This window comes from Mytilus edulis, chromosome 4, assembly GCF_963676685.1.
Source record: "Mytilus edulis chromosome 4, xbMytEdul2.2, whole genome shotgun sequence".
NCBI lineage: Eukaryota > Metazoa > Mollusca > Bivalvia > Mytilida > Mytilidae > Mytilus > Mytilus edulis.
This window is the reverse complement of record NC_092347.1, coordinates 10167551-10192446: the sequence shown is the minus strand read 5'-3', so window position 1 is coordinate 10192446 and position 24896 is coordinate 10167551. Positions and strand designations below refer to the sequence as shown.

At 34.2% G+C, this 24896-nt stretch overlaps 2 protein-coding genes across 2 annotated transcripts; one reads left to right on the top strand and one right to left on the bottom strand.

The window, feature by feature from the left end:
- The first annotated feature begins 106 nt into the window (after positions 1–106).
- On the top strand, positions 107–10987 carry LOC139518660 (uro-adherence factor A-like). The gene is made up of 5 exons (XM_071310135.1): positions 107–122; positions 1435–4122; positions 4863–5477; positions 6007–6178; positions 10286–10987. The coding sequence occupies exons 1-5, from the start codon at positions 107–109 to the stop codon at positions 10608–10610; spliced, it is 3816 nt and encodes a 1271-aa protein (XP_071166236.1). The 3' UTR covers positions 10611–10987.
- A 4328-nt stretch (positions 10988–15315) lies between these two features.
- On the bottom strand, positions 15316–23801 carry LOC139518903 (proteasome assembly chaperone 4-like). Its single transcript, XM_071310578.1, has 3 exons — positions 23523–23801; positions 23224–23296; positions 15316–15739 (listed from the first exon to the last, which is right to left on the bottom strand). The coding sequence occupies exons 1-3, from the start codon at positions 23703–23705 to the stop codon at positions 15615–15617; spliced, it is 381 nt and encodes a 126-aa protein (XP_071166679.1). The 5' UTR covers positions 23706–23801; the 3' UTR covers positions 15316–15614.
- Positions 23802–24896: the final 1095 nt, after the last annotated feature.

Genomic DNA, 24896 nt, shown 5'->3' with positions numbered 1-24896 from the left:
TAGTTAAACATGTTTTGTGAGATCTCACCCCCCCCTTTTATACCTCTAGTCAATGTAGAATAAACAAACACACAGTAAGGCTCAGTTCATCAGAAGTCAGAGTCCGATGTCAGCTGGGAAAGGTAAATTGAAAACTAAGCAAAATGACAATGATACAAATAGACAATAATAGTGCATTGACTTGACATATCAACGATATAAGGATGAGGCTTAGAAACGGGGAAATGCGAGGCTGTGCCGAGCATTTTCCCCGTTTCGGGCCTCATCCTTATATCGTTGATATGTCAAGTCAATGCACTATTATTGTCTTTATACTGCAATCTAAAAAAACATTTTCAATTGTTGTTTATTGTGTTAATGTTATTTATTTGATTTAAATATTGGGAAAAATCCCCCTTTAAAAAGGCCCCATATCACACAGACGGAGAAATATAAAACACGATGAAATGTACATCATTACCGCAATCAATGATGAACGAATTCGTTGCAGACTAAAATATCATCAATAAACATAAAACACAATGATTTATAGGTTGCAAACAAAAAAATATTAATAAGTGAAATATGTTTTCCCAAAAATTGCAAAAGAAACAAGTTTGAGTCGTTAAACGCATCGTTACAGGTTGAAGAGGTCGTATGAATAATTAAATATAATTTCGACAATTTCTATTTAAATATTCATGAGGAAAAGTGATATCAGGTCAGTGACCGTATATGGCATAGAAATATACAGTCAACGCATTTTGACTGCTCAAATAGAACGAGTGCAGTATAAATAAAATTAACAGTGAACTACAAGCAGTTACTGACATGCCAGCTCCAGACCTCAACCAAACACATAATTGTTTAAATTGAGATATAAGATCAAATCAAATGAATCAAAACCAGCTGATATGATTACGCACACTATCAAACCAAGGCTGCAAAACAAAGAATACATATATTTCTTTTTATAAAAGCTTTATTTTAATAATCCAAAATGAATAATTCGCTGTATTTGATAGGTCAACTTTATTCTTCTCTTAATGGCTCATTGCTGACACTGTTATTATAAACTTGGCACTTAAAGACAAAATCATTCTATTCAGATCTACCAATAATATCTTCTCTATATTTTATTTTAATTTTATGCTAGGTATGACTTTTATGACACAGACCTTCAAAAACAAATAATAATAAAGAAAATGACCCAAATCCGCGAATCAAATTAATTGTTTTGGTAAAGCAGCAAGAAATATCAAGAGAGCGTTGACCGTGCCCACATGTTTAGGTGGAAACGCTTCCGCTTCATACACAATGAACTACGGTCAACGCTTTTACAACCAATTAAATTAACAGAAAGAAGCATTCACGATTCTTAGATATTCCGAGTAAAAGCAACAATATGAATATGTATCAAAATATTAAAATGATTATATTGACATTTATTTTAAGGCTACTCTCAAGCAACGAATTCAAGTGAAAGCTGGTTAACATTGCAATTAACGCTTCAAACAGAGTCAAAGATAGCATCTGAGATAATAGCCACACCAGAGACAGAATCTGAGGTTACACCTGAAACCGATCCGGAGTCAGAAGTTACAGCTGAACCAGAGATAGAACCTGAGGTTACACCTGAACCAGAGACAGAATCTGAAGTGGCACCTGAACCAGAGACGGAATCTGAAGTAACATCTGAACCAGAGTCTGAATCAGAAGTTTCACCGGAACCAGAGATAGAATCCGAAGTTTCAACGGAACCAGAGTCTGAATCTGAAGTAACACCTGAAACTGAACCTGGGTCAGAGGTTACAGCTGAACCAGAGACAGAATCTGAAGTTACACCTGAACCAGAGTCTGAATCTGAAGTAACACCTGAACCAGAGACAATATCTGAAGTAACACCTGAACCAAAGACAGAATCTGAGGTAACGCCTGAACCAGAGACAGAATCTGAAGTTACATCTAAAGCAGAGACAGAATCTGAAGTGACACCTGAACCAGAGACAGAATCTGAAGTTACACCTGAACCAGAGTCTGAATCTGAAGTAACACCTGAAACTGAACCTGGGTCAGAGGTAACAGCTGAACCAGAGACAGAATCTGAAGTAACACCTGAACCAGAGACAGAATCTGAAGTAACACTAGAACCAGAGTCTGAATCTGAAGTAACACCTGAACCAGAGACTGAAACTGAAGTTACACCTGAACCAGAGTCGGAATCTGAAGTAACATCTGAACCAGAGTCTGAATCTGAAGTTACACCTGAACCAGAATCTGAATCTGAAGTTTCGCCAGAACCAGAAACAGAATCTGAAGTGACACTTGAACCAGAATCAGAATCTGAAGTTACACCTGCACCAAAGTCTGAAACTGAAGCGACACCGAAACCAGAGTCAGAATCTGAAGTCACAGCTGAACCAGAGATAGAATCTGAAGTTACACCGGAACCAGAGTCTGAATCTAAAGTAACTTCTGAAACCAAACCGGAGTCAAAGGTAACAGCTGAACCAGAGACAGAATCAGAGGTAACCCCTGAACCAGAGACGGAATCTGAAGTAACAGCTGAACCAGAGTCTGAATCTGAAGTTACACAGGAACCAGAATCTGAATCTGAAGTTTCACCGGAACCAGAGACAGAGTCTGAAGTGACACCTGAACCAGAGACAGAATCTGAAGTGACACCTAAACCAGAGTCTGAATCTGAAGTAACACCTGAACCAGAGACAGAATCTGAAGTAACACCTGAACCAGAGACAGAATCTGAAGTGACACCTGAACCAGAGACAGAATCTGAAGTGACACCTAAACCAGAGTCTGAATCTGAAGTAACACCTGAACCAGAGACAGAATCTGAAGTAACACCTGAACCAGAGACAGAATCTAAAGTTACACCTGAACCAGAGACAGAATCTGACGTTACAACTGAACCAGAGACAAAATCTGAAGTTACACCTGAACCAGAGACAGAATCTGAAGTAACACCTGAACCAGAGACAGAATCTGAAGTAACACCTGAACCAGAGACAGAGTCTGAAGTAACACCTGAACCAGAGACAAACTCTGAAGTAACACCTGAACCAGAGTCTGAATCTGAAGTTACACCTGAACCAGAGACAGAATCTGAAGTGACAGCTGAACCAGAGACAGAATCTGAAGTAAGTCCTGAACCAGAGACAGAACCTGAAGTTACATCTGAACCAGAGACAGAACCTGAAGTTACATCTGAAGTGACAGCTGAACCAGAGACAGAGTCTGAAGTAACAGCTGAACCAGAGACAAACTCTGAAGTAACACCTGAACCAGAGTCTGAATCTGAAGTTACACCTGAACCAGAGACAGAATCTGAAGTGACAGCTGAACCAGAGACAGAATCTGAAGTAACACCTGAACCAGAGACAGAACCTGAAGTTACATCTGAACCAGAGACAGAATCTGAAGTTACACCTGAACCAGAGACAGAATCTGAAGTAACACCTGAACCAGAGACAGAATCTGAAGTAACACCTGAACCAGAGACAGAATCTGAAGTGACAGCTGAACCAAAGTCTGAATCTGAAGTTACACCTGAACCAGAGACAGAATCTGAAGTTACACCTGAATCAGAGTCAGAATCTGAAGTAACACCTGAACCAGAGACAGAACCTGAAGTTACACCTGAACCAGAGACAGAATCTGAAGTAACACCTGAACCAGAGACAGAATCTGAAGTTACACCTGAACCAGAGACAGAATCTGAAGTAACACCTGAACCAGAGACAGAGTCTGAAGTAACACCTGAACCAGAAACAAACTCTGAAGTAACACCTGAACCAGAGTCTCAATCTAAAGTTACACCTGAACCAGAGACAGAATCTGAAGTTACACCTGAACCAGAGACAGAATCTGAAGTGACAGCTGAACCAGAGACAGAATCTGAAGTTTCACCGGAACCAGAGTCTGAATCTGAGGTCACACCCGATATCGAACCAGAATCTGAGATTACGTCTGAACCAGAAGCAGAGGGAGAAATGTCGTCAGAGCCTGAAGCAACAGCGGAACAATTAGTTGAGCCCGAAGCTACCGCAGAAACAACTTCCGCTGAACCATCCGCTGTTGAAATAATGGTCCCACCCTTTGTATTGGTAGTTTTGGTGGTTTTTGGTGAGTACGTTTTATTCATTTATATATATAAAAAAGAAAATATAACAGACTGGTCGATTATTTACTTCAAGATAAATGATAGATTTTATTATATTGTAAGTTCCCAAATGTGGCGGCCTAAAATCTTACTTTGGAGACATATTCATTGAAATCTGATGGAAATCAATGACATGATAGGGTATATGTATGGTCACACAAGATAATCTAACAAGACAAGTGATACACCCCAAAGCAAAGGAACAGGGGTTTTAGTAAGTATTCTTCGTTTAGTCTGTAGTTAATTGTTCAACTTTTGTAACAATGATTGTTCAACTTTTGTAACAATGATTGTTCAACTTTTGTAACAATGATTGTTCAACTTCTATAGCAATAAAAAAGACTAGTATAGGAATCCGGCAGCCGAAAACTGTGTAAACATATGTAGCTCAAACATGCAACACAAAAGACTTAAAATATTCAAACAAACTAAAAATACTACTAGTATATCGCCCAGAGTCTGACTTAAATAGTCTTAGACTATCAAGTTCTACAATTAACGTTTTATTAAAATCCATTTAAGTAAAAACTTTTATTTTAAGATATCTTTCAACAATTTAAAAGCTTCTCAATAGAGATGGTAGTTTCTGTTCAATACAAACCTTTCGTTAGTACGGATAAATAATCTAGGATCAGTACAATATTATTTATCAATGCTTACATGTAATACATTTTGTAGCTTTCCTTTTTATGTTTCTATTCAGCAATGATTGGATTATATGCATATAGTAACTGTAGGAAACACGCAGTGGGAGTCGCAAAGAAGCGAAAAATGGAATCTGAAATTAATATAATTGATTTGGAAGAATACAATGATCTCTCTAAAGAAGAACCACCCTTTCTTTCGCCGTTTGACAATGAAGTCATTGAAGCATTCCAAACACATCGTAACAGACCACTTGACTTGCTGAAGATAGCCTTTCCTGCATTGTTATCCCTGGCGTTATGTCCATTCACTTTGTACTTATATTCGCCATTAACAACATTCATTTGGCCTAAAGCTGAGTTCCCGAACGCACCGGATATAAATGATGCCATAGCTTGTTTTCTAGCACCTGCTGGACTGGTCTATGCTACTTCCTTTGGGTTTGCATTTCAGCAAGCATTGTCGAAACAAACCCATATCATGGACAAAGTTACGAAGGAAATTAGCATGATCGATCAGATAGCTACGTTCTGTACAAGAATCAACTTACCAAAGCCCAGTATGCGCCGGAGTGTGTACAGATGTGTCAAATCAGAGATCATTTTCATGATTTTACAGATCTTGGACAGACGACCAGATTCATTTCAACAAAAACCTGACGAAAATGTGAAAAGTAAGTTTGTATAGAAATACACAAGTATAAAGTATATTGGTTCATTGTTAAATTCTCCTCTACAAATATATAACTGTTTCATAACGTTGGGGTCGCGGCCACCAAAGATCTTCCCAAATTTAAAAACGAACGCACTGATAAGCTAATAACATAAAAAGAACAAAAGAATCGGGACGAAGACAATAAAGAAGCCTTATTCTTTTCTTGCAAAATTGGTTTCATTAAGCCGAGAATACGTAATTCATTTTAACCGCATTTATCCAAAAATGTACAGTTTTTAGTCTTAGGTATATTTCGTGAGATTTTAGTTCTGTTGTAATCGTCTTTGAACTGCGATTTTTCTCAGATCTTTTAAATTTCATTTTATCTTTTTTGTTGTGAGTGAAGTATACATCCCTACTACGACCTTTTTGTTCGTTGCGTTTCTGCTTAATTTTGTATTGATTTGAAGCAAACACAACTATAAAAACAAATTACAAACTTAAACCACGTTCACCAGTTTTGATTTTCTGTCATCTCTTCTTTCCAGTTAAAATTTGGTCTATAATTGATGTTCTTAGAGAAGTAAAGACTGACGTAGACGACAGTAAAACACAAGTTGATCGAGTATTGTGTGAAAAAATCATGGCACACATCTTGCAGCTAAACAGCATTTGTTCTGATAGACTTAGTATTCTACATACAAAAATACACCCGGTCAAGTAAGTATTTACAATTATACTAATATGCATGTACTTGTATGTTGATAACAGAGAGATATAGTGTGGTAGCTTTATTTTACATAACAAGTTTTTAGTTAAGAAAAATATTTAAAAAAAAAAACAAGCTCACGAAACTTACAAAAGAGTAACAAGAACCTCATCAAAAACCGGTTGTAGACTGAGGTAAAAAGATGTTGTGATGGGCTCTGATGTAAATTCAAAACTCAGTGGTAGCAGCAATCCATCATATACCGGACTGTGTATGAACTTCTAATGCTAATACACTACATTTTATTCATAATTTATATTTAATAATTTAACTGCGTCTGTATTTTGACCTCAACATTACACTTAATTTACCACATTGCTTTTGGGGGGTCACATTTGTATCTACATATAAAGGGTTTCAAAACAATAATTCAAGCCCCGAAAAGTCCATGCAGTCTTAAATGTTTTGAATTAAAAGAACGCTCAGATAGTATAATTAAAATTACCGTCTTCCCCTAGGCGCACAAAAATAAATGAACTTTTTTCAAGGAACATAATAAAATCATCATAGATACCAGGATTGAATCAATCAAAGAGCTGAAAGCTCTGAAGAAAAATGACGCCACTGTCTCTAATATTGGGATAGTTTTTATGCAAGTCTTGATTTTCACATACCGTAATTAGTTTAACAATGCAACATGTCTCGTAAGCATATAATTGATATTCGTATATGTGTGTGTGTGAAGTGAAGGTGCCAACTGGCTGGGTTTTTTTTTAAGACAAATGAATAGGTCAAGACTACCTGAATTGTACAAATAAATACCGTATAAAGGCTTCTATATTTCTCACTGGTACATAGGCTGAATCCGGGTCCGTTCGCGCCCATTCACGTTTGCACCAACTCATGTTCGCCCCCTTTCACTTTATCACCCTACATGTTCGCAACTAATCTTAATTGGTTTTGTGTTTAATAACTCTGTAAGCAAGTGTTTTCTTATAAGTATAATTGTTGTCATTGTCTCAAAATAAAGTGAGACAGCATTTTTTTTTTTGTGTTGAATAAATCTTAATCATGTTTTGGATAGCGTATTGTTAAAGATAATAATAATCCTTTCTAAATAAAGTGGTATTTTGTCAACGTTTTATTTAGCGTTGAATAACTCTTAATCATGTTTTGGTTAGTGTATTGCTATACTTTGTTTCATTGACCTCTTTCATAATGAAGTGAGATTCTGACTATTTCTTTTCTGTGTGTTGAATAAATTTTATCATGTTTTGGTTATAATAGTGGATTGCTATATTTTGGTTCCTATATTTTATTGTTTCGTTGTTTCAGATCAAAGGGCTTAAAAACAATTATCTTTTGTGTTTTTCCTTTAAAATCTTCAATGTTTTACTCATACCAAGCTAAAAATACATTCAGTATTTACACCAAAGCAATTTAAAACAACAATCATGATTTTCCAATTATTCAACTTGAATTTGAATTAAAATTGGGCGCGAATGAGTAGAGTGCGAATGGACCTTGGGTGTGAACGTGCGAGGTGCGAAAGTGTATTGGGCGCAAACAGACCTGATACCACATAGTCTGAACCCCCTTCTCCCACAAAATATGATGTAAATTAAAAACAAATTGTTCAGAGAATAATTGAAGTCTTTCCACTAGAAAAGATCTATTTTTATATTGAAATATGAAAAATCAGTTTAAAATGTTAGTTCCTATGGCTTTATGACGTCCTATTAACCTATGACCTTGACCTCAATTTCAAGGTCACAAACCATGGACCTTGAATCAAAATATCCTAGGTCTTTAATATGTTTGGTTAATGAGAACTACCACTTGACGCGTAATTTTAAATGTAAGATGGACAAAAACTCCCTTTTATTGTATGCGCAGCCTTTCAACCAAAATATACAAGTAAGGACATGTCGCAACTAATAATTTATGAAAAATTATTTGTCAAAATGTCATACAGTATTTGAAAAGAAGTGAAAATAAGCCAAAATCAAAATTTATAATATGACCTTGACCTTTGACATTGACCTCATTTTCATTTTTAGTACCAATGACCTCATGAAGACCCTAGGTCTCTATCAGTTATGGTTTACCAGTTGAAAATGCATATCGCTTGAATCAAATGAAAAAGGGGGAATAACTCTCATATGGAGTCCCCATAGAGCTATGGTTCAAACGAATATTCTTATCCTAAATATGTAACGAGCAATTTGGTAAAATAAAATCTTTTACGGTTACGAAGGAGAGGTGGCCACAAGAAAAACAGTGTTTGGGGAGATAACTCTTACAACGTAATGTATTTTGTTATAATTACATTTGATATATGTTTCATTATAATACTTTATTCTGATTGGCTAACTGCACATCACATGTTATTCCTCAAGCAATTGCATCACTCAATAAAACTTTTCATTCATGATAACACGTGGTCCCACAATAAAGTGCACAGATGAATTGAATAAAAAAGTTATAAAATTCGTGTTTTCATGATCCTAGCTAAAAAAAGTAATTATAAGTATTGAATGTTTCTTTTTGTAACCTCATAGGGTTGCAAAAGCGTTGACCGTGTGCACATTTTTAGAATGAAGCGCTTATGCGCTTCATACAAAAAGTACTTCGGTCAACGCTTTTACACCTCAATGAATTTACAAAAAAAAGCATTCAATACTTATATGCAGTTGTAAATTTTTAAAGCAAAAAGAGTTAATACTAACTTTCACTTTTTTGGATGTTCATGTACATTTTGAATGTATTTATTTTTCTCAACTACATGAATTTTTTGGTGTATTTTTAATGATATATATGAGTAGTCCAAATAATTATTACGTCTGGCAAGGCTTTTTAAATTCTATTCTGGGACACCTTCCTATGACCACAAGGCTATGTTAATTTTTTTCTGGGACGCCTTCTTAGGAAGCCTTCCTACGAACGTCTTAGGAAGGCGTCCCAGAAAAAAATAAAATAGCCTTATTGGATATTTTTATGCATTATTTAACCAGTTGAGTCTTTTACAGGATTGTTTGTTTAATGCTGTTTAAACATTACTGAAAAAAAAACCACCTTAAATTTGCTAATTATTTGGCATGAAAGTTTGATTTATTGAAAGGGACTCATAGTTTTCCATTTAATTTTAATAATTGTCTAATGGTTAAAACAATAGCTTCGTTGTTTACTTTTATACACAACAACATATTCACTTTGGTCTCGTTGTTTACCTAATATTCACTATGTACTTGGTAACAGTTATTAATTAATTGAATAGAAAATATTATAATAAATATTATTGGAAGCCGAATTGACGTCAAATAGGTGCCGATTTGACTAGATGCCAATTTAACCAGGTGCCGACTTGACTTGTACGTTTCAATTCCTCTGCGATCGTTTGCGGTATTTTCTTGAGAAAACCTATTTTCCATCATCAAAGAGAAGAAGAAACTGCTTGAAATGATTCCCGAACGCTTCGTGATTGTTAAAATAAGTTTAATTCACTCAAAAAACAATTTTAAAACTTGCGATGTTTAAACAGGAAGTTTCAAAAGCACGTGTAAAAGAAGAAATTAACCGGTGAGAGTGGAAATCCGTACATAACATATATCACTATAGTACGACTTTTAAAGCAAAACAGTTTCATCCTTTTGTAAAACAGTCTTTAATATACCTATCACATTAATGTTTGAAGGGTCTTAAGCTTATTCAAACCATATAAGTCGGTATGAAACACCAAAACGGAATGATAATAACCGATTACGTTTTGTAGTTTACAAAATTCTGGACTGGTTCCTGTCAAACTACAACACTTTCTTCGACTGTAGTGGAATACAAACAGAAACCAGTTAGTTTGTAAACTGGTTCCTGGCTGATTACTACACAATGCTCATGCATAATGATAACACAAGCACATTCCTCCAGTTTGTTTTTGAAATTAGTAAATACGAAACCAAGCGCGGTAGGCAGAGAAATCAGGTCGGCAGTTATGGAACAATGACTGCGTCATTTTCCAAAAATTATAAGTCATCCTAATAAGTAAGTACATGTATATTTGTCAACCTTAAAGTTCAAAGTATCGTGTAAGACATAACTTATGTTTTTTTTTATATTTACAGATGGGCGTTTTTAGAAACACTTGGTTTCTTCTCGTTTGTTGGTATACTTCTATTAAAGGCATTATCCTATCGTATGGAACTAGTAATGTGTATATTAACTGTATTCTCTATCAGTATGTTGTGTTTTGTGGTGTCAGACCTGGACGCACCTTTTAGTGGATTCTTTCGTGTAGATCTCTCGGTCTTGGTCGATGTCGTCCGACGAATAGAAGGACTGCATTCCGATTCTCAAAATGAAGAGTTTAAATGTTCAACAGAGACCTCTAGCTTAGCTGACTCTATGTTTGATCCAGTATCACCTGACTTACGAAAAAGTAGATGCTAGTAAAATACTACGTATACATGTATGATAGCATATGATTGACGGACAGGATAATTAGAAACTATGAGAATGTTTCTATAGAAAGACAAAAAAAGATATGTTGGAGGGAGAAAGAGAATAAAAAAGCGAGATAGACAAGAAAAGGTGGATGAGAAGGAGAGGAAGGATCATTGTAAAAAGAAATACATTTCTATCTACCTGTATGATACATTACATAAAACATAAGTTGGATCGTTGGTAAACACAATTCAGTCTATTTGCTTAAATCAAATATTATATGTAAATTTTAAATGTCAGTTTCATGTAGTAACACTTAAAGCACAAACATTAATTACACAATTGACGACAAAACTAAGATTTTGAAATAAAAAACAACAACAAAACAAGTACTTTTTTTTTTTTTTAACTATATAGCCCTATGGGAATATTAGTCACTATGCCAAGCTGCCATACGATGTCCGTACAGTGACGACTACATATGATTATCATGTGTTGGTACATGTATATATCTATTATCTTTTTTTTCATTTAGAACTATGGAAGTCACAGTATTTCAATTTCAACATAACTGACACTTTTCTCTTCCGCGTTTCCTTTTATGAGAAGTTACATTTGTAATTAGTTTTAGAGAAAGACAGTGGATTTCACACACAAACTGGTCAACGAAGGAAACGAGGAAGAGACTAAATACAGATGTGACTTCGAGATGAAGAACAGGAATAAAAGAGCTATTACTGGGTTGTTTGTGTTTTTGCTGTGCATGCACTGCAGGGGCGGATCCAGCCATCTTAAAAAAAGGGGCGGGGGGATCCTAACCCAGGACAAAAGGGGGGGGTTCCAATTACACGTCCCTATTCAAATGCATTGATCGTCCAAAAAAGGGGGGGTTCCAACCCCCGGAACCCCCCCCTCTGGATCTGCGCCTGCACTGATTTGTTTATTGATTGGATATCCCATATCGATCATTTCTTTACCACTAAAGTTAAATTTGGTGATTCGAATCACAGTTCGATCCATCGTTCAAATTAAGGCATCTTTATAAAGGTCGTACAAAATATGATAATGCAAAAGAACGATTACAAAACAAGCCACACATACATTTAACAGATAATTTCTTGATTGTAAAACGGTGCATAGCTATACATAGGGGCAATACAATAAATCATAAGTCGAAGAGAAACAAACAATATGGCCAGCTATAACTTGCTGTTTGGTGTGACACAGCAAAGGCTCTGTGTCCGAATTTCGACCTATTATGGTGTATGACTTGGATGGAGGGTTGTCTAATACCACACCTTCTTATATCTAATAACACTGCCAATAGAAAAATACAGAAAATACCTCTAGGAAAACTAGACTAAGCAACACGAACCATGCCATACAATTGATTGGATATCAATTTGACTAAACAATGGAAGTACATTTAAAAATGACAAAGAACCATCCATTTAGACAAGTTTATTTACTTTTTAATAGGCCCATTTTGATTGTTTTGTATGTTTTGCAGTTTAATGTTACGTCTATTTCGATGAAATAGTATACATTGTGTATTGGCCAGCTGAAGCCCCTCTCTGTATGCGGGAATTTGTGGCCTTGGACTTTTTCTGCACTTTGCTCGGTTTATTGTCTTTTTAAAACATTCCCCGATTCTGATCTTTATTATACCTGTATACTAGTATTAGGACGAGAACACGTGAATGAAATATGAATATGATACCTCCTGTGTACTTGACGGACTAAAAATGAGTTTTACATACTATTCGTTTATACGATAGCAGTCCACAGGAAGACATGTCATTCTACCAAAATACATTGGTCTGGCTCCGACCCTATCGGTCTTTGCTCTTACTATATATAAATGCCTTGTGCTTGGCAGAGAAGCTGAGAATACTTTTTTCCGTCAGTTTAACCCGGGTGTGATCAAAACCAGCAACTTCCGCCCTCGTTTTAAATGATACTAGTTCAGCGAAATAGACGCAACACAAAACTGCTAAACAAACAAATAACCTAGACAGGACAAATGCACGATGTTTTGAAATTGATTCAATGAATTATACTCTGTATAAGTATAATCTGAACCACCAGTCCTGTTAGACCCACTACTTTAACAGACAACAAATGAAACATATTATACTGTATTGAAACAGTGCTATTTTTAATATTTTATCTTAATAATAAAATTAAAATTGGAAATATGGAATGTGTCAAAGAGACAACAACCCGACCAAAGAGCAGAAAATAACCGAAGGTATCACTATACCAATGGGTCTTCAACACAGCGAGAAAATCCCGAACCTGGAGGCGTGCTTCAGTTGGTCCCTAAACATAAATGTGTACGATTTCAGTGCCGGATTATGGGCGTCATACTAAACTCCGAAATAAATGATTGAACTAAAATTAAAAATCATCCCAAGACTAACCCCAAAGACAAGAGCCAACCGACATGAGCCAGGTGAAAAAATGCGCCGGGTTAACTATGTTTCGTGAGATCTCAACCCTCCCCCTTTACCTCTAGAAAATGTAGAAAAAACAAACACACAGCAATACGCCCCGTAAAACATGTATATAACATGTGTAACCCCGCCACATTCTGTATGTATGTGCCTGTCCCAAGTCAGGAGCCTGTAATTTAGTGTTTGTCGTTTGTTTATGTGTTACATATTTGTTTTTCGTTCATTTTTTGTACACAGTTCTACTTTTGTTTTGTTTAAAAAGCTTCTGAAGAACTCCCCAATTACTTATCCGAAGCAACTGTGTTACCTTACAATTTGTATGCTGTTGTTTTAAGGATATTTTGCTTATTGTATTTTTTTGTGTGTTTTTTTATGGTATTTCATCGAGTTCTTTTTTATAGCTGCATTAATTATATTTCGTTTGTCAGAAATATGAAAACTCGACGTTTGTGACGTCACATGCCATACAATGACGTCATTCAATAAATTGCGTCACGCCCGAATGACAGTTCATTTTGAACATATTCTGGGGGAAATATTTCTATTAAGCTTACATAAACTAAAACGATTACATATATAGAAGTGATGTACAATGCATGTACAGTACGCTGCCTTTAACCAGATCCATACCTATTGATAGTTCATATGGTAAGTCTGTATGGAGACACATCATCATTGTTCTGACTTGGTGCAATCAAGTTCTTTTTGTTATAACTCATAAATGCTGTATGTTTGGTGGGGAGAAAAAAATAGAAGTTTGAAATTGATTGATTTCAACAAGCTAATCAGAGTTCGCGAAAATTGGTGGTCCTCAGGATTTTACCACCAAAATTTAGCATAGGACTGACACAATTTTAGTATATTTCAATAGAACTAATAGTGGGGACCAGCAGATTTTCTTCAAGGACCACAAGGGGAAAAAAGATTTCGCGCACTCTGAAGCTTAGGATAAAAATATCATGAATTTGCTTGGGCACATGCTACCATGACATCTGAGTTAAATACATTTTTAATATAAAAAGAAGATGTGGTATGATTGCCAATCAGACAACTCTCCATAAGAGACAAAATGACACAGAAAATAACAATTATAGGTCACTGTACTGCCTTCAACAATGAGCAAAATCTATACCACATAGTAAGCTATAAAAGGCCCCGAAATGACCATGTAAAACAATTCAATGTTGTTTAAAAAGATACATTGAAGACCCATTGGTGGCCTCGGCTGTTGTCTGCTCTATGATCAGATTGTTGTCGCTTTGACACATTCCCCGTTTCCTTTCTCAATTTTACAAGTTTAACTTGTAGTATTTACATGAGAACAAAACAATTAAGCAAGTAAATTACAGTTACAATTGGTAAACAGACATGTAAAGGGGAACAATAACATGATTAACAGCAATTCAAAATACACAGATGTAATTTTAAATTATTTTACAATACATACACAGCTACTTTTGCATAGGTACTATTTCTGTACTAAAAAAAGCAGTACTGGAAATTTACTTTTAATATTTAGTACTATTTCTTTACTTTAAAACTAATGTAATATTTAGGTACTTGTAATTTACAGCATGTACAGTACTCGATTTGTACTAAATATTTTGGTACAGAAATAATACAATATTCCATGTTTGAAAATCATTACTTTAAGAGATTTGAAATAGAAATACTTTCAAAATGCTGAAAATGTAACGGTAGTAACCAAAAATCTGTAGTACCTAAATTTCAAGTACAAATATATAAAGTACTGTAAAATACAGGCACCTAAATATTACAATAATTTTAGAGTAACAAAATAGTACTGAATTTTGAAAGTAGATTTCCAGTACTACAAATTTTTAGTGCAGAAATAGTACCTATGCAAAAGTAGCAGTGTATGGGATATGTCTATGCTTAACGCATGTCTAGAGAAATCAGAATTCTGATCATATTCAAACTGGATGCACATACTAAAACAATATCAAGGTATACTTGGAATTAAACATAAAATGAAATAAATTTTGAGAAGATGTGGTATGAGTGCCAATGAGACATCCTCCATCCAAGTCACAATATGTCAAAGTAAACCATTTCAGGTCAAAGTAGTCTTCAACACATAGCATTGGAAGGGTCTTTAACTGTACTTTACACCCTTGACTCGATAAATGCTCTTTATTTTTCACTGATCACTGATACCAATAATCTTGATGGCACATTTGCTTGAATTACTATACATTAATTGCAAATTATTCATTATTTAAGTAAGAAAAGACTTCTGTAAACTTTAATTATGAATATTTATTTAATTAAAAATGTTTTAATTTACATGATTTCTTAATATATATATACTGTACAATGCTAAGCATTTTCTTCTGCTAAACATGATCAATCTGTTCATATTAATCATATATTTGTTAACAAATCCATGCATGAATACAAGGGCACTTGACCTAAGTGATGGTCATTGTTCCATTTTAGCCCTGGTTTATCTGTATCACTATTACTGTTAGCACTCTTTCATTTGACTTTTATCTATACTTTGAAAGTTTACCATATATATAGTTTTAAAAATTCACTGCATGTAAATTCCTGGATGGGATTTCATTTCTTCACCTATTCTTTTTTCTATCAATGGAAGCATCAGTTGATTATAATTCATGTTGCCACCAACAAATACTTGTTTACTTGTTTTCTTTGCTGGAAAAATAAATGCTTTTAAAATGTATTTTCTGTAAGATTACCCACTCAATAACATGCAATGGTACTGATTCAACTGTACATTTATAATTATATATATGACAAACAATATCTCTCCAGTGATGCTTGAGCAAAAATATTTGTAAATCCAAATCATGTGAGAAATGTTGAACATGTTTAATAAGGGGCACAATAATTATAAATAAACAGAACCTTGAAAAGTTAAACACAGATAAACAAAATTGTAGATTCTTTTTATAAATATAATGCACATACACACACATTTGTAAATTTATAACAAATAAAACGTTAAAAGGGAAATACTTTTGATACCAGGCATTTGATTGGTCAAGCTGTCAAATTGTCAATACATTTATAGATTCAAATTTTCACTGCATTTCTTTAGTTTTTTTAAAGGCAGTGCTTTAAGGCCTGACTTTCAAGTCATGAGGTTAATCTTTTCATACGCAATCTATGCAGGGGGTCTTTTGGCCAGAAAAAGATCCGGAAATGTTCGAATTTCTCCTCTTCTTTTTATGGTATGATATGGTTTTTGTTTCTTTCATTTACATTGGGGACTAAAGAAACGATCAGTGTGTATTGTTCGTTTTATAGAACTTGTTATTAATGTGTATTTTGCATTATAAGCAGTCAACCTGACTACAAACTATCATTATTTGTATTCCGTGTGGAAAGAGGTCGGGTCAATTTCGAGTGTTATCTGAGATCTAAAGATTTTTTAATTAGTTCAGACGTTGATATAACAATGAAAAGTCGACTGAACATGATTAATATTGCATTTTCTATAATTCAAAGCGGAATTCAGTTTATAAACGAGAAACCGTAAAGCTTTTTCAATTTCGGTATTAGTTATGTATGTTGTCTACGTATTATCCTGGTTCCCGGTACTACGTTCCGGGTATTAGCTATTTGATATATCTGATGTGTAACATTACGATCAGGTACCAGCCAATCTACGTGTGTATGTGTACATGATTTCCCGCCAAAATGACCGACTTACAGCTATGGAAAAATAGTCCATAAACGTTCCGTATAATGATATGCAAATTCATAATTAATCGTAACTTTTTTTATCTTTATATAATAAATATAACAAAATGGATTCCACAAAATTGAAAATAACATTATTTTACGAGGATTTCTAATATTTTTTTCACTTCCGGGCGCAGTAATACGTATGTTTTGAAGGAGCTCGAAGAAATTGACAAAGTGAATTGAGAAGGAAACGGATAGATATACGTCCTTGCTATCAGGTAAAACAATTTAAATGTACAGAAAAAACACATTTACTTCACACAAATAGTACAGGCTTAAGCATTTTATTGTCTTATACACGACTGTAGTCTAGTGTTTAAACGACGGCGGTGACCTACAAGGTACGGGTCATACTGGGTCAAGTCTAAATATGTAAACATATCCACGTGCTATTAGGTAGAAAGCATCGTAATGCAATATCTGCAATTTTTTCCTCCTTTATACATCGTTTAACCAGATATATTTCTCTTTCACTTAAACACGGGTTGTATGTACGTATCTTTTCTAGTGTTTTCTTGTCCTTATTAAAGTTCATTTGTTGATGTTTAAATATTTTTGAACGACTGAACACAGGAGTGAATGAATGCAACAATGATATATACTGAAGACTTAGGCTGTACAATGATAGTGTACGTATATCATACTGATAATTATTCTAGCAGTAATTATGTTAATTTAGGATGTAATGACAGGAATTCATGAGCTATGCCTCAGGCTTTCTGAAAAAATATCAATGACAATGTAAACAGGAACAAAACATTGACACGAATGATGCTCTCTTCTATGTTATAGTTATTTAGGTACAATGTATGTGTGTTGCACAAGTTTCAAAAAAACTTAAGTTATAAAACTGTTTTTCAGGGCACAAACCCACTTTAACGAGACTTGTCTACTGCCATACCAATCCTATTTTCATGCACCATTTGCAAGCAAGAGACTGAATGGTTTGCAATATTAAAAATCAGGACGGTGTCCAATTAAACCAAAAGAACTAAACTGGATGAATATTGTAGAAGAAATCTAGAGGAAAGTTTTGATTTGTGAAATTGGTTTTCCTGAAAAGTCATTCATCCTAGCCTGCAGAAAGGAACTATAACTGTCCACCACCAACTGACGAGCTAATGTTGAGCTTCACATATGGAATTACTCAAATACCATCAATGTCTATGTTTTCAGCACAGATTTCACAAGTTATGACACAGCTGTGCTTTTTTTTTTATACCTGTTAAAGAGTTGTATACTAAATTTTATTTTTTTTATCAATAAATATATCTTGTGTCATTTAAGAACTTGTATTTTGCCAAAAGATGCATACTAGTGAATGAAAGTGGTGCAGTTCATTTTGCTTTGGTATATAGAATTGAATTACAATTGTTCATGTTATTGGAATGCATATAAAAATAAGGAGATGTGGTACAATGTATATATACATGATATTTAGTGAGTTTATCAAGCAAAAGTGAATAAGAAATAGGTATAAGCAGTTACAGGTACTACTGTACAATCTCAAACAATGAGAAAAACTCATACCGTAAAGAGAATTTCATATTTACAAGTAAGTTTTGTTTTTGCGTTGAATAATTTTCTTCTATTGTTTTAATTGCAAATATTGGAAGTGGTTAAAATGCTAATGAGACAGCTGTTATGGCCACAGAGCCTTAATTGAAAACTTCTTTTTCATTCATACCGGTAGATTTTGCCTGGAGTTAGAAACATATCTGCCAACTTTTCAAAATGCACATGGGGGTTTTACGTGAAAGATGGTTCATATAGTCATACAAAACCTTCAAGGGGGCCTTCAAATGGAAGCAGGACAAGTCGCCCCACTGGCTAATCGCCCACTTTTTAAAAAACCGCCACAAACTGATTTATCAAATCGCCCCACATGTGAAATTGATTGAATCATGTTAAATATTACTCCTGCCAACCCGCTCTACTTATAAAAAAACGGTAATATTTAGATTAATATATATATATATAATTAAAAATAAAAACTCGCACCACTTTAATGAAAACTAATCTACACAGAATACAAACAAACCGAAAATTTATTTAATTACTATTATTGATATACTGAAATTATAATTCTAAAAAAAAAATATATTGTTGAAGAATAACTAAGTTTTGAAGCTTAGTTATTTGCATAACAATTGAAAAGAAACCTGTTAATTGTATCATAATGCAATATAAGGAATTTAACTTATATTCAACGGGATAACATCTTTTTCCATAAGTGGGGAGAGTGGCAAGACCTTTTCAGCTTTTGGTCTTCGTTGCTGTGCGGCTTTGTGCCTTTTTCACTTTTCGATCTTTTATATCTGGGCGTTATGTATTCGGGTTTAGTTTTTTGTAATTAGTTATACTTCAGTTTCTTTATGTATATCTCTTTCATATTCATTTGATAAAATTTACTGTTTGCAATAGCATGAATTGTTCTATATAATAAGAATGTTCTTATCCCGGGCATAAAAACAATGCCTTATTTGGCGAAACCTTTTCAACTTTTTATCTCCAGTGCTGTACAACTTTGTACTTTTTTCTCTTTCGATCTTTTATATCTGGGCGTCACTTGTAAGTCCTGTGTGTTTTTGGCGTATTGAATTTTAAACCTGATGCTTTTTGTTATCTATTAATCATGTTTTTCTTTGTCTAATATGTTCTCCTATTTATTTGTATTGTATTCCTGTAATATGTTGTCATTTCAATGTTATATTTAACTTTGCCATTCAAGTGCGAGGTTTGGCATGCCACAAAACCAGGTTCAACCCACCACTTTTATTCCCTTTAAAAGTGTCCTGTACCAAGTCAGGAAGATGGCCATTGTTATATTATTGTTCGTTTCTGTGTGTACATGTGTTGCATTTTAACGTTGAGTCGTTTGTGTTTTCTCTTATTTTTGAGATATTGAGATCAGACGTGGCACGGTACTTGTCTATCCCTAATTCATGTATTTGGTTTTCATGTTATATTTGTTATTCTCGTGGTGTTTTGTCTGATGCTTGGTCCGTTTCTGTGTGTGTTACGTTTCGGTGTTATGTCGTTGTTCTCCTCTTATATTTAATGCGTTTCCCTCGGTTTTAGTTTGTTACCCCGATTTTGTTTTTTGTCCCTGGATTTATGAGTTTTGAACAGCGGTATACTACTGTTGCCTTTATTTGGCATTACTAAATTCATCCTGGTTAATAATATATTTATCTAGATTTCACTGATTTCCATTAGGTGGGACCAGTTAGCAGGAGTAATATTAACGGAATTTAACTTATATACAACGGGATAACATCTTTTTACATGAGTGGGGCGAGTTGGCATTAGTAAATTCTTCCTGGTTAATAATATATTTATCTAGATATTATCGTTTTCTATAAGTTGGAGTTGGCAGGAGTAATATTAAGGGATATAACACATTTCACAAGTGGGGCGATTTGGTTATCCAGGTTGGGGCAGTTTTTTTTTTTTTAAAGTGGGGCGAGTTAGTGAAAAAGTGGGGCTATTTGCTAATGGGGCGATTTGTCATGGATTCCCTTCAAATATATTCTAATGTGGTTTTTGGCTTCTTCGTGCATAAACAAGCTCATTGTCATTGTTGAATTAATTGTTTTCTTTAAAATAGTCGACAAAATTGCTCTTACAAAATTTCCAATTTGGAGCCTCGAGCTCGATGGGGGAAATACTCTGCAATACTGACAGTTGGCAGGTATGGTCATCAAAAAAGTTGATGTGTTACTATGTACATTTACCATTATGTTACTTGATGTTCTTGTTATACACACAGTACAGAGACTAGTCAATCTTTGTGAACTTCTTTTTATGGGAGTCATAGAATATGCGTATACAATCAATAATTAAAAATAGTCTATTTATATTGAAAAGGAAAAGTTCTTATATGTCTAAAGAAGAGGGACGAAAGACACATAAGGGACAGTCAAACTCATAAATTTAAAGCAAACTGACAAGGCCATGGCTAAAAATGCATTTCATGGCGAGGCACAGAAAATATACTGTAAACAGTAGACTAGAGATATAGGTGAACTAGGTACAAAAGAACTCTAAATCTTAAATTCTACAAACCACCTCTGTTCTATGGAAGATAATGATATAACTGGACTAGAAATACACACAACCTGTAATTAACTGCCTTTACAGCGCTTTCGCGCTTTGATTAAAATATTTTTTCAACATAAACTGCCATGAAATTATACAATGCATATACAAGTTACACTGTAAATATATAAATAAAAAAAAATATCTTGTGTCAATCTTTATTCCAATCCAACACACATGGCTTTATAATTGACATTTACAATCCTTAAAAATGTTAAACATAAGTCAAAGTTTAAATATATAATACATGTATACATGTACATATATTAGTAGGGTGCCCAATCAACAAATTTGATCGATTTGCCTTAATAACGGAATAACACACGGCTATATTTTATATCATTGGGAAGAGGAGAACAAGCCTGGTCGAAATACAGTTGTTGTCATTGTCTGTCGTGGTCACCTTTTTGATAAATCCGGGTTAACATGGTTAAAGGTCAAAGCAAAAATTCCAGAAAAATGCAGTCATATTTAGATAGCTTGTTTCTCCTATATACATGTATATACGTTTGGAGCAAAATAAAAACAACTAATTTCTAGAAAAATATCTTTTGGATCTACATTTAGATCTTATTTTATATTTTTATCGCCAAAAATGATTTTAGATTGACTTTTTTGCATATAGGGTGCAAATTTAAAAAATTCAAACAGCTGTTAAATAACAGTGACCTTGACCTATTTCAATTTCTAAATTTGAAATTTTTGTATTCAATTCATTACAAGTAAGATCTAAAGATGTTTTTTAGAACTTAACTTTAATAATATGTCGAAACAAAATGTGTTTTTCACGTCTTTTGAAAGTAAGGTGTTCGTCAATTTCTAGGTAAATATCAAACTTCTGGTATTATGTGTGAAAGATTACATTGTGTATATATAAAAGATTTGTTTCGAAATTTTTGTAACATTAATGTTGAATTTGGTTGAATATAAAGCTTTGTGTATAGCTTTGCTTAACAGAAGTAAAAATTACAGCAAACGGAGAAAAAGGGGGGTTAAAGTTATTAAAACAAAACGTCTATTAGAAACAGGTAAAACACCCCATCCTACAGATGACTAAATGAGCAACAATTGGCTATAATGTTTACAAGTATTCCAAAAATATAATAAGGGAGAGGATTTTGTACAGCACCAATGTATTTTACAAACAATTGCAAACAAAAAAGGTGTGAGAAACCAAAGGGACATTAACATGATTAAAAACTTATAAAATGAAGACAAGTTGACAACAGCATGGCAAAAACACGAAAAAAAAGAACAAATGCAAATAGAAAATTATGATCGAAGCTTGTATTACCTACTACATTCTATGGTCTCCTGTAGTTTAAGCCCACCAATCACGTCAAGGTCAGAGACCATATGGCAGGGCTTTTTTTTTTTTTACTTACAATGTATCTCTCCCCCATTATATAGATTATTACTTTATTTCTGACAATTTCAAAATTGAGTAGATGTTTTATTTATTGTTTAGAAAATATCATGGACTACACAATTTTCATTCGAAAGCTAACAATGATTCATAAGGTACAAACAGAAAAATGAAATCTTATACAAATGCAACCCTTTGAAAACACAGATTTCCCCTTACAAGTACAAACTAAATTTTTCAGAAATGCATATGACATCTGACCTTTGAGATAGACAGGAACAAGTCATTCTTCTTTTCCCATCCGAACTGAAGAGGAGAATGTTAGGGTAGTTTTTCTATATTGGAAGACATCAAATGTATGTCTGGAGTAAAGCTCTTATTACATGTACATATTGTTTTAAAATAGATTCACAAGAGGGAAGATAGACAAGACAGAAATTTTAAATTGTAGCCAATTTTACACTCAATTTGTTTAGACCTGTCACAATGATCTATTTTGAGTGTTGACTTGAGATCATTCAACCTAACAACTAGACCTGGAGCTGCCTCTATAAATTCATTGATGTCACAAGTTACATATCCTAAACAGGAATGACGTTGTATCGCATCATGTTACAGCATGTGCGGCTGGTAGAATGTTACAGATGGCAAACCTGGGACTTTTACATATTTCATGGACAGGTATACAGCGTACAGCGGCGCAAATCTTGTGTGCAAGTTAAAGTGCCTGTTTGAAACCATAACTCATGCGTATGCTGCATGGAGGGGAAGTAATGAACGCATAAGATCAGAACATCTGTATCTTGTTACTTTATTATTATCCTACCCTTATAGCTGTGTGTTATCCTTTAACTTAAACTCGTTAACTAGACGTCTCTTTCGATACTGGGCACCCTACTATATGTACAATAGATACCTTTGTAATGATAAGTTAAAATTGAGTTATCCATCTTTGGCTTACCTAATCTTTGTGCTAGTGCAGTGGTTGGAGAATCTGAGGTTCCAAATAGTGTTGATGTGCTCGGTTCTTGGCTCTGAAATGATATACAAAATTGTCACGACTCGTGATATAATTTGATTTATTCGTTCCTTTTAGAATTGAAGGTTTGCATTGGAAATTTATAGACAAAACAAATGGATATTAAAGTGTCGACTGTCGTACACGTTGCACATACTCATTTTTTACAAATAAAATCATTTTAGCAAATTAAAGAAACCAGATATCTGATGTTAAATTAAACTTTCAAATACTCAACTTACATATTTGGTCTTCATGGCAAGTGAGAGGTCCCCAAGTGCGGCTGGAGATGTACCAATCCACAAGAAAAAGCCATGGTCAAATAAAATAGTTTGAAAGAAAACTTGAGTGTCCATTAGTTTTTCAGAAAACGTATGAACCTGAAAACCGATAGACTTTTCCTTTTCATGATCGTTTGTTGCCATAATTTAATGAGGATAAGGTTATTTCATAGTTGCAAGATTTTTCAAAAGACACATGGGTTAGTTTCTTGTAAACAAACAATAAACTTCCGGTTAAAAAAAGACTAAATGAATGACGGTGTAAGAACGAATTCATTCCGGAAAGGAACGATGTTGAATGACATTCTACTAGATTATAAGGGTGTTGGTAAAGCAGTAGACTCCAGTGACCCAATTACTCCATGGAGAATGCCAAGAGGCTATGGTGGGACGGCTATACTTTGGGAGAAAAATCTTGACTCCATAGTCACTCCACTGTCAATATGGAATAATCGAATACAATGCATTGAGATCAACCGGGTGACCCAAATTTAATAGTCATTTCTGTATATTTACCAGGTACAGTATTCGACAATCGATTGAATAGACAGTTTACAAAAATTACTATCTATTGTATATCAATTCAAATCAATTGACTACTGCTGTAGGATCAATCAATTGTTGTCGGTTTATTACTATCATTTGTAGTCAATTCAGTGAATCTATTCAACCAACCCTTTATTTTTAAAGTTAATTGTATTCAATCGTTACGATCGATTAAGAGTTGATCAACTCAAGTCAACTATATCTTTTGTATTTCAAGGGTCACGATCGTATCGATCGTGTTCAATCGTTACGATTGATTAAGAGTTGATCAACTCAATCAACTCTATCTTTTGTATTTCAAGTGTCACGATCGTATCGATCGTGTTCAATCGTTACGATCGATTAAGAGTTGATCAACTCAATCAACTCTATCTTTTGTATTTCAAGTGTCACGATCGTATCGATCGTGTTCAATCGTTACGATCGATTAAGAGTTGATCAAGTCAATCAACTCTATCTTTTTTTAATTTCAAGGCTCACAATCGTATCGATCGTGTTCAATCGTTACGATCGATTAAGAGTTGATCAACTCAATCAACTCTATTTTTTTTTAATTTCAAGGCTCACGATCGTATCGATCGTGTTCAATCGTTACGATCGATTAAGAGTTGATCAACTCAATTAACTCTATCTTTTATATATCAAGGGTCACAATCGTATCGATCGTGTTCAATCGTTACGATCGATTAAGAGTTGATCAACTCAATCAACTCTATTTTTTTTTAATTTCAAGGCTCACGATCGTATCGATCGTGTTCAATCGTTGCGATCGATTAAGAGTTGATCAAC

Bases quoted from the DNA above. Each gene is read 5' to 3' on its own strand.
- LOC139518660 (XM_071310135.1), top strand. The intron at 4,123-4,862 runs GTGAGTACGTTT...GTTTCTATTCAG, and splicing joins GGTAGTTTTGGTGGTTTTTG to CAATGATTGGATTATATGCA. The intron at 6,179-10,285 runs GTAAGTATTTAC...TTATATTTACAG, and splicing joins ACAAAAATACACCCGGTCAA to ATGGGCGTTTTTAGAAACAC.
- LOC139518903 (XM_071310578.1), bottom strand. From the start codon at position 23,705: ATGGCAACAAACGATCATGAAAAGGAAAAGTCTATCGGTTTTCAGGTT. The intron at 23,297-23,522 runs GTAAGTTGAGTA...ATATCATTTCAG, and splicing joins TTGCCATGAAGACCAAATAT to AGCCAAGAACCGAGCACATC. The intron at 15,740-23,223 runs GTAAGCCAAAGA...TTATTTTTCCAG, and splicing joins TGCACTAGCACAAAGATTAG to CAAAGAAAACAAGTAAACAA.